The following is a 9,268-nucleotide window of genomic DNA, read 5'->3' as shown; positions in this document are numbered from 1 at the left end:
CAATGATCGCCTGTAGATTCTTGTTTGACTTGATCCCATAATACATCCGTGACTGAGCCCAACATGTTCTGACACCACGCACACACGTAAACAATGATAACCTCACGACATCATGGCGGCTGCAGATTTAGGAGCCAGGCACCACAGCCAGGCTGCAGTTGAAAGGTCAAAAAAAGGGCCTCAGTGGAAAACTTGATGCGTTCAAAGACTTTACAATCAATGATCAATCAATGATCAATGGCCCAACACTACTGCGCTCAACGAAAGGCCAATAACCCACCTACCCAGCTAAGTAGTATGTATCCTGATGAGCCTATCTACAGAGGTCTACTGAAGGGCAGCTAGGCAGTATCAGAGTTAAAGAGCAAAACGGGAGAGGTGGAGCTCACTGCTGCTGCTGCTGCTGCTGTATGGCTCACCTTACAACGAAACCAAAGACACAGCCAAAGGAGGAGGGTAGGACTGCAGACACTCATTGTGTTCTCATATGGGTTTTGAACATAGAGCACAGAGTATGCTTAACCTTGTTCCGGTGTAGAATATAGCTGTGATGTTTTGCCTTACAGTGCACTAGCTATGTCTTTTCACTCTATTTTATTCGTACCCTAGTTTGTCTTTTGCGGGGGAAAAGCAAAATAAATGCCATCGTCAACACCCATGTCCCCCACGCCCTACAGATATGAACATGTCTTCAGATAAGAAGACATGTTTTTTGACTTCCGCCTGTCTAGGCTATCTGCTAAGACACTGATGGCCCCTCTGATGGCCCCTCTCATGAGGAAGAAGTCTTCCTGGGACGATGTGCCTAAGATGACAGTGTTTGATATGGAATGTCAAACCAATCCTGTCTCTCCTGGACTAAGTGGTCCCGTCCTCACACTGGCACAGAGACCTGAGGTCAGCTATGGCTTCCAAGACATTTCCAATAACATGGAATGGACATATTTGTTGGTTTCTGTGGTTTAGTCCACAACACCAGGGTGCAAAGAAAAATTGTCACACATTGGCCGTGATCCACCATCATGGGGGATGACGGTCTGACTACACCAGTCACCCTCTTTAGCCTATACCATGAACCATTGAGGGGAATAGTAGAGGCAGAGGTTTCAACATTCACCATGCCAGAGCCTGATCCACCAGAGACAGGGCCTTTGACATGATGAAAGTACAGTGGTGAGGGATCTTCCTTAAAGCCCTGGAAGTGGATCATCCACATCGCTACTGAGGACATCATGTAGCCAACTGAGGAAGAGGATCCAGTGCCACCACCTGTGCAAGGGGATGAATATGGAAGTCAGCATTACATGTAGGACAGACCAGCAGCCTAAAACCAGTGTCTCTCGCCTCTGCAAGATCAAGATTATTTCATTTTGTAAAGTTAAGTACACTTAAGTTTGCCCATCAATAAATCAAGAGCTTGCCTTTTCTTTCACACAGCGTTTGCCATATTTATTAGTGTTTCAATCTGTGGGAGATTTAAAGGCCATGTAAAATGCTTCCAACTGGTTAAACTATTCTAAATAATAAATGTAGAGTGTCTGAATGGAAATTAAAGTATTGAGAAACGAGGACAACGTGGTGAGATTCTTTTCTTTTTCTTTTCTTCTTTGCAGGAATCTTTTGTTTTGAACATACAGAGCACCAGCCCTGGCTTCCTCCTTTTCAGTTAGCGTTTTGAGGAGGGCCAACATGTCCCCACCCCCTCTTTGGCCTTTTAGTGGGTGCCTGGGAGGAGGTGGAGGGCATGGACCCTTCTTCACTATCTGTGCCAGGCTGGTGCCAGGAGGATGAGGCTTCAGCAACAGTCTGGCCATGGTTTGGCACGGCCTTTCCCCAAGTGCCTCATGCATGGCACCAAACCACGGCCAAGTAGCTGCTGTTGACTCACCACTGTCTGTGCCTGTGCCAGTGGGGGGGGGGGGGGGGGGGTACTTAAACTCCTATTAACACCATGGATAACAGAATGTTTCTGAAAGGGCAGTGAACAGTGACAAATAATGGAACAGTTATTAGCCATACAGCTTTGTGGCTACTAATGTGAACCTGTTTAAAATGTACAATGTAATATACAGTATATATTAAAAAAAAATACTAAAATGAAGGACCTGCCTGTAGACAAGATGATGGATGACAGCGGACACCATGGTGGGCACCCACAGGAAATTACAGCACCTGAGAAAGAGAATGAATACTGAGGTGTCTGTTCTCTGATGCTAAGCAGAATTCCTTCAAATTTATAACACATTTAAAAGACACTTTATTGTGTATGTGTTTTCATATCTAATTCTATTAGTTTATTGTAGCTGTCATGTTCTCAGTTGTTCCGTAATGAAGAGTGCCTTGTTTAAGTGCACAGCATCAAGTGCACCTATAATGGAAACTAAAAGTACTACACTAGTGTTATGAATGAGCCCTTTCAGAGTGTTAATACATTATGGAACAGCTGTCATTAATGCATATTAAAGTAATACACATGCAAGAAATACAGTGCATAAGAAATGACACAGTAATCATAGAAAAAAAACTAGTCTGCAGGGAGGCTCCCTCACCTTTTGTTTGCTGACTCCTAACTCCATTAAAAACTGTCAGTCTACTGTTTTATACAGCCTTTTTTTTCTTTTCTTTTACAAATTGATAACACATTCATTTTTACTTTAATCCAGCTGAGCGCATCCTTTCTTTTGACACAGCAAACTCCTGCCTCCTGCAGTTACCACAACAGGCCACTGAGGGCAGTAGCTGCGGCCACAGTCGGTTGGTAGGATTCAGCCCATGTTCCTGCAGATCCTACAAGTTGGTAAAATCTGTTAAGGTTTGCTGTTCCAGTCGTGGATATTTCTTACTATGTCTCCGTCCACAGTCATGAACGGACTTAGTTGGCGGGTTTTTGAATGGTGTTTGGTTCTAACGTCTCTGTCGAAACCCATCGGGTCTAAAAACTGATGCCAGACCAGTGAACTGTGAGCTAGCTTTACCCGGGAGCCTTGAATTTTCTGTTTTGAACATCTACATACTGTGAGGAGGAGGCTGGACACAAAACACAGTGAAGAGGAGATATTGTGGAGTAAACAGAAATATAAGTGTGTTATTTTCCTGTGACACAGATTCACAGCTTTGACTTGTAGCATCTGGATGCGAACTCCCATTTTTAGCCCGGTAGAGCTGCTAAGTTTTTTAAGATTAGAGCTGAGTTTAACTTTTGGGACTGTGTGAATATGTGAAGTCAATACGGTTGTTATAAACAGTGTATATGCACTAAACTACTGTAAAGTGAAATACTTAGCAATTACCGAATCTATTAGATCTTTCACAGGGTTGTTTTCTTTGTGTTTTGCTTGTTGTTTAGGCAGCTCCGGTAGTTTAGGGTAGCTAGCCGTTGGCTAGGCTAAAGCCAAATTAGCTAACTAACGTCAGCTAGCTTTGTACCTTTATGTAACTGTATGTATATATGTATGTATAGCTTCAGGATGTACTTACTGTCGTTGCGGTTGTTGTTTTTGTCAGAATGGAGCACGGCAGCCTGGTCGGGGAGTTTCTGTCTCCGGAGTCCACGGTGACCTCGCTGCTGTCGAGCTCAGGTCATCTGAGGAGCAGCCTACTGCCTCCTGAACACAACACCACCTTCAGATACAGAGACAAGGTTCACCCTGCTTCTACTCTTTCTACTGGGGGTTTCATTTCTGTTGCAGTGGTGGAGCTATGCGGAGGAGACCTGCCTGTCTTTGTCCTCTGTTTTGTCACAATAACAATTTTGGCAGCTGTCCTCCTACTGATTCACAGTAGAAACTCTCCAGCTGCCTCACACTGAGCACCCTGCTCTGGTGCCTCCTGGTTTCATGTCCTGTTTTCTTTGTATTGGCTTGATTCAAGACAAACTGCTGGCCGTAAAGATTTTTGGTGGTGCCGGGCTTTCTAAAATGAAATCATTGATATTCATTGAGTCAGTGAGTGACTGATTGATTTTGCAGGACTATGACTCAGCCTCGGCAGCGTTGGATGCCTACATCGCAGACTTTGAGAGGAGTTGTCATAACAGCGGGACAGTGACAGGACGAGTCGTTCTGCCTCATAGTCCCCCCTCCACACCGAGCAGACCCAGAGTGAACACACTCAGAAACAGAGACGGTAGGTCACCATGGAGACTCTGTGACTGAAGAGTAAGATAGAGATAGTAACAGGCCCACTCAGGCGGGTCCAGCGCATGTTCATTCTGATAGTTCTGGTAGGGTCCTGTTGTATTGTTGCAAATGTCAGGCCTGTGTTTGTTGCCAAGTTTTGTACCTGAAAAATCATTATTTGTTTTTGTTATTGTTTTTGCCACAAAAAATTGTTGCATTTCTTCTTCCTGTGGTATAATGTTTATTTGTGTTGTCCTTGTTAAATAAATGGATACACTAAAATTAAACCCGGAAATGGAACGATTTTGCCTTTTTGAGACTTTTAATGTGAAGTATATGCAGGAAGTGATGAGTTTGACAAGATCCTAACAGCGTTTCAAAAAAAAATGACAGCGACAAAGTGACTTGTAATCTGCATCAGTTAGTGTTTGTTTTAAAGTTTTTATGTTTTTGAATTTACTGATTTTGTTTCTACCCAAAGTTCTCAGGGAGAGTTTGACTGAAAGGGAGCTTGACTTCCTGAACCTCCCCGTCAGCTCGCTTCATCACAGCGGCAACCGAGACAGACTCTCCATGACGACGGATGAGCTGCTGTCTATCCCTTATGATGGCTCGATGCCTGTCACCCACACATCTGCCTTCATCCAAGGTCTTTAAGTGCATCACCCACACCTCTGCCTTCATTCAAAGTTTTTGAACGCACACTTAGGTCTTTATCCAGGATCCTGTAACACTTCGTTTACACCTTTGGCTTCATCTAGGACTTTAAATGCGTCACCCACACCTCCACCTTCAACCCACCCAAGTTTTTGAACACATGATTCATACATGCGCTTTCAGCTGAGATCATTAAAATGTATCGCCCACACTGCCACCTTCATCCCAGGTCTACAAACACACCACCTACACTTCTGCCTCTATCACAGGTCTTTAGACAGATCACCCACTCCACTACATCTGTCAGGGTCTTTAAATGCAACATGCTGGCGTTTGCCATTAAAAGCATCAGCTGCAGCTCTGTCTCTGTCTGAAGGCTTTGAACATAAAACTTTGATTGACGTTTGCCTTTATTTCTGAGATTAGTTTGACTAAATGATGCACGGATTGATAGAAAAAATAACTGATAGATGAAACAATAACAGTATTAATTAGTTGCATTCTTTTAGTAAGTCTCAATTCCCATGACGTCTCGTCTGTTGGTCCAGGCCTCCTGTCCCAGTCTGGAGCCTCCCAGCCGCGCCAAACCTCCTCCAGTGCAGAACATAGAGCCTGTGCTGGGCTCAGTAGAAGCCACGCTGCCCCCCGACCGAACCACCACCACTCTCACCTGATCAGAACAGCAAGGACCTCCAGGTTCGCAAATGACACTCATCTGTATCATTAGGGGTTTTTCTTGTAAGATTGAGTTCCATCTGTTAAAGGTCTAAATCATTTCATTTACTCTCTCCTCCCCACATGGTGCAGAAGAAGACCAGGAGCTGCTGTGTTGAAAACACTTGATGACTTATCGTCTGTGAGCAGCTTTAAGGTGACTATCGTTCACACACAGTGTTTTAGGATTGGAGCCTGTACAGGGCTGTAAGTGAGCCTCAGTTTTCCCTCTGTCTGTCAGCCTGAACACAGAGCGGCGGGGTCAGAGTGGGCAGAGCCGTCCTCGTTGCTCCACCTCCCTCACCGCTTCACCCGCAACAAGGCTGACCCGGGCTCCTCTGGAATGAGCAGCGTGTCTGAGCAGAAGGGTGGATCCAGCGTGGAGGCCTGGATCCAGCGCTGTGACCGCAGCAAGCTGCCGCCACCCCCAGAGTCGAAGCTGTGGGACGACCACGGTAAAAACACTCGCTGCACCAACACTGCCAGGGTTCATAGCACATATGGAGAGATTCCTCCGTATCTCTGAAAGCATCTGTCTTATTAGATCACTGTAACACTAACACAGCATTTAAATACAGCCTAATGAATCAGCAGCATGTAAATAACCTGGCTGCAGTTTTCCAATCATAGCTCAACAACTGTAACTGGGCATTTCAGGCTTGTCAAACCTTGGATTCCTCCACATTGAAACAGTGCACATCACTAAACAACTCAACTTCAAACACTATTACAAATCCCTGTTTTTTTTTTTTTGTTTTTTTTTAACAAAGTATAATACTGTTTTTACCATTTCAACATCGAACAATCATTAGGTTGCATGTTGTTCTTCCAGGTTTTCTTCCACCCGCAGCTCCCAGAACTGGAGCTCCATCCTGGGTCGCAGAGCTGGAGGAGGATGATGATGCTGACCAGACATGTTCACAGGTGAGAGACCTGCATCGCACTGCTGTGGAGCTTTTAATATAATCTGAGATCTGTAAAATGGTATCTGACCTAAGAAAGGGTCAGTGACTGAGATGAGATTAATCATCTAACAAAGACCTGTAGCAGAATGGAATTAGCAACTGTGTGGTGTTTCTACTGTGATCATTTGTGTGTGTGTGTGTGTGTGATCAGGTTGACAGCCAGCTGACTCTCAGAGATCTGAGGCTTCAGTTTGCTGAACAGATTTCACTGCTTGCTGCAGAGAGAAAAAGCTCCGACATCATGGAAACTGTGTTCAGAGGTAAATATACATTGATTGATTTTGATTCTTTGCTTTGTTATTTAAAAAATTATTGCCAGCCAGTCTCTGTGGGTGACTGGCTCCTGGGTGTTTGCAGGGCCCTTTGTTCCTTTGTATTATTATACATTATGAGTTGTGTGTGTGTTGTGTGTCTGTGTGTGTTCGTGTTCTTCTGTCAGACAACAGGATCGAGTGTCTGATCCAGAAGGCGGATCAAGTGTTGAACTCTCTGTCTCAGAGTTGTGAAGGAGCAGACAGTCGTGCTGATTCAGGTGAGACCAGCTAACATCACGTTAGCGTGAAGACAGATCAGATACAACAACAAAAAAAAAAAACATCACTAACAGTTGAGTTATCCTCATCATTGTGAGGGTTCATATCATCATCAATAATATTGTTGTTTATGCTGAAAATTAATTCAAAGTTGCTTTGTTCTTATTGAACATCTGGTTTTGTTGCTGTTGTTCTGTAGTCAGTCCAGTGAACACTGAGGAGCAGCTGCTCGGTTCACCCTCACACGGTCCTCTGTTCACTCTGTAAGATGTTTTACACACATTTTGCTGCACTTCTGCTGCACCAGTACTGAACACACTGATCACAGTTGATGGTGTGTTTAACCTGCAGGGACACAGCAGCAGCAGCAGCAGCAGCAGCAGCAGGCGGTGGCACAGAGGCTCTGACTGACAGAGGAGCTCAGGTAGGCTTTAGGTTCCTAGGATGCATGTACACTGAAGTCTTTATGATTTGTGGACCGATCCAGGATCACAGCACCCACAGCTGTCTGCTGTCTCTCCCAGACTTTGGACTGCGGCCTCAGTGGAAACAGCATCTGGAAGCAGCCTGGTCCAGTGGAGGCTCTCAAACAGATGCTGTTCAGACTGCAGGCAGTGGAGGGGAGGCTTCAGCAACAAGAAGCATCAGCGGCTCCAGCACTCACCGACAGGCCACAAATGGAGCAGACTCCAGTAAAGCAGGTGTCAACGCACTGTCACTCCGCGTCCTGTGTTGTTTCACGTTTCATAGTCTTAGTCTTAGGTTATATGGAGTTGTGTTTGTGTTGCAGAGACCTGAAGGTGAGGCCGAGCTGGAGAGTTTTTCTGGTGGACCGTCACTACAAAGGTAACTGACTCTAACCATGGCACACATTTGAAGTCACATCAGGATTAACATCAGAATGACTGTGGAGACAGACTTGATGATCAGCAGCAGGAGTGTAAATACTGGTGTTAACATGTTTCTGATGAATATTTCTGCCCTCAGAGCTCTGCATCACCTGAGCCGTCTGAAGCTTCTGGTGGAAGAACCCAGAAAGAAACACAGAGAGGAAGAGGAGGAGAAGGATGAAGACGAAGGACGCTACTCTTCCTCATCTGCCGACGGGCTCGTCTGTGCCCAGCAGAAACCTTTCTGAAGCGTCTGCATCAGTCAGTGTTCTCACTCTCCTCTCCTTTCTGTTTCCTGTTGCGTCCTTTTGGCGGCAGGAAGAAGTTTCCAAAGGATGTGGATGAAGTATTCTCTGGATTTGTATTGTAGATGAAAAACTGTCATGTATCTTAACACTGACACATTAACACTGAACAGACACTTGAGACATTATCCATTAAAGACTTGTCGTCTTGTTGTCCATTTAAGACACAGTCTGACCTTTTGGGTCTTGTTGGACATTTTACACAGAAAAATGTCAAATAAGAATGAAGCTCTGCTGCATCTCAGCGATGTGAAGGACAATCAGATTCAAAGTCAGCAAAGAGAAGACACACACACACACACAACACCAGCATTTTACAAACTCTGTAGCATCTGTTCAGCTGCTGAGACACTTGTGAAATGATTGTGAATGTGCCAATATGAAAGAGGATTCTATGTCTAGTTTGATACTGCACAGAAAATGTCATTTTAATGATATATATATATTTATAGCTGTGCTAGGAGCACAGCCATGGAGATGCATGTTAGCATGTTATCAAGTAAACACGCAACATACTAAGCCTAAGTATTTTAAAATTCCCCAGAACAACATCTATACATTAAAGTGACAAAGCCCTTTAGTGTGTGTTGTTATGATGACGGAAGCACAGGAGGAAGTCAGGCGATGTTTCATAGCGACAAAGTGAGCACGAGGAGGCGGCTGGGTCAACAAAACACTGGACTTTAACACGGAGACCGCTGTTCGATTCCCGTTTCCAACCAGCTGTCAATGTTGTTTCTATTAAACATGACCATGATTGTTCTGTAACCTTAACTACGTGTTCATTCATGTATCCATGACGACAAACGACCTCTAACCTCAATGAAGCCACTTACAGTGGCTCTAGAAATCCGGTAATACTTTATGACAAAGTGAGGACTTTCAGCAAGTGATTGATAACAGCTCATCTGTGGCCTCTCGCCATGGCAACACTAATTCAGGAAACGCTGCTATGAGTTATATCAGAGGATAGAGACAAACAACCTATAGAGGCGTTGAGGTTGAGGACTTGTTGGTTTGGTAGTTACCAGGCAGGTGAGACAGGTGAGTTTTTAATGTTTATCAGTGACTTTTGTTTCCATGTGA

General features: G+C 44.6%; 1 protein-coding gene across 4 annotated transcripts; it reads left to right on the top strand.

Annotated features, from left to right (window-relative positions):
• Positions 1–2,756: 2,756 nt before the first annotated feature.
• Positions 2,757–8,950, top strand: c16h18orf54 (chromosome 16 C18orf54 homolog). 4 transcript variants are annotated; one of them, XM_041058610.1, is made up of 15 exons: positions 2,757–2,793; positions 3,505–3,640; positions 3,969–4,125; positions 4,600–4,767; positions 5,324–5,471; positions 5,583–5,646; positions 5,731–5,944; positions 6,322–6,413; positions 6,606–6,714; positions 6,894–6,986; positions 7,187–7,250; positions 7,339–7,411; positions 7,512–7,688; positions 7,778–7,833; positions 7,975–8,950. In XM_041058610.1, the coding sequence occupies exons 2-15, from the start codon at positions 3,506–3,508 to the stop codon at positions 8,123–8,125; spliced, it is 1,701 nt and encodes a 566-aa protein (XP_040914544.1). In that variant the 5' UTR covers positions 2,757–2,793; position 3,505; the 3' UTR covers positions 8,126–8,950. The 4 variants fall into 4 exon arrangements, with proteins under 4 accessions (XP_040914544.1, XP_040914545.1, XP_040914543.1 ...); XM_041058611.1 differs by having other exon boundaries at positions 2,759–2,797; XM_041058609.1 differs by having other exon boundaries at positions 2,763–3,076.
• Positions 8,951–9,268: the final 318 nt, after the last annotated feature.

Source organism: Toxotes jaculatrix, chromosome 16 (genome assembly GCF_017976425.1).
Source record: "Toxotes jaculatrix isolate fToxJac2 chromosome 16, fToxJac2.pri, whole genome shotgun sequence".
Lineage (NCBI taxonomy): Eukaryota > Metazoa > Chordata > Actinopteri > Toxotidae > Toxotes > Toxotes jaculatrix.
The sequence above is the reverse complement of the archived record's forward strand: the minus strand, read 5'-3'. Positions and strand labels throughout refer to the sequence as shown.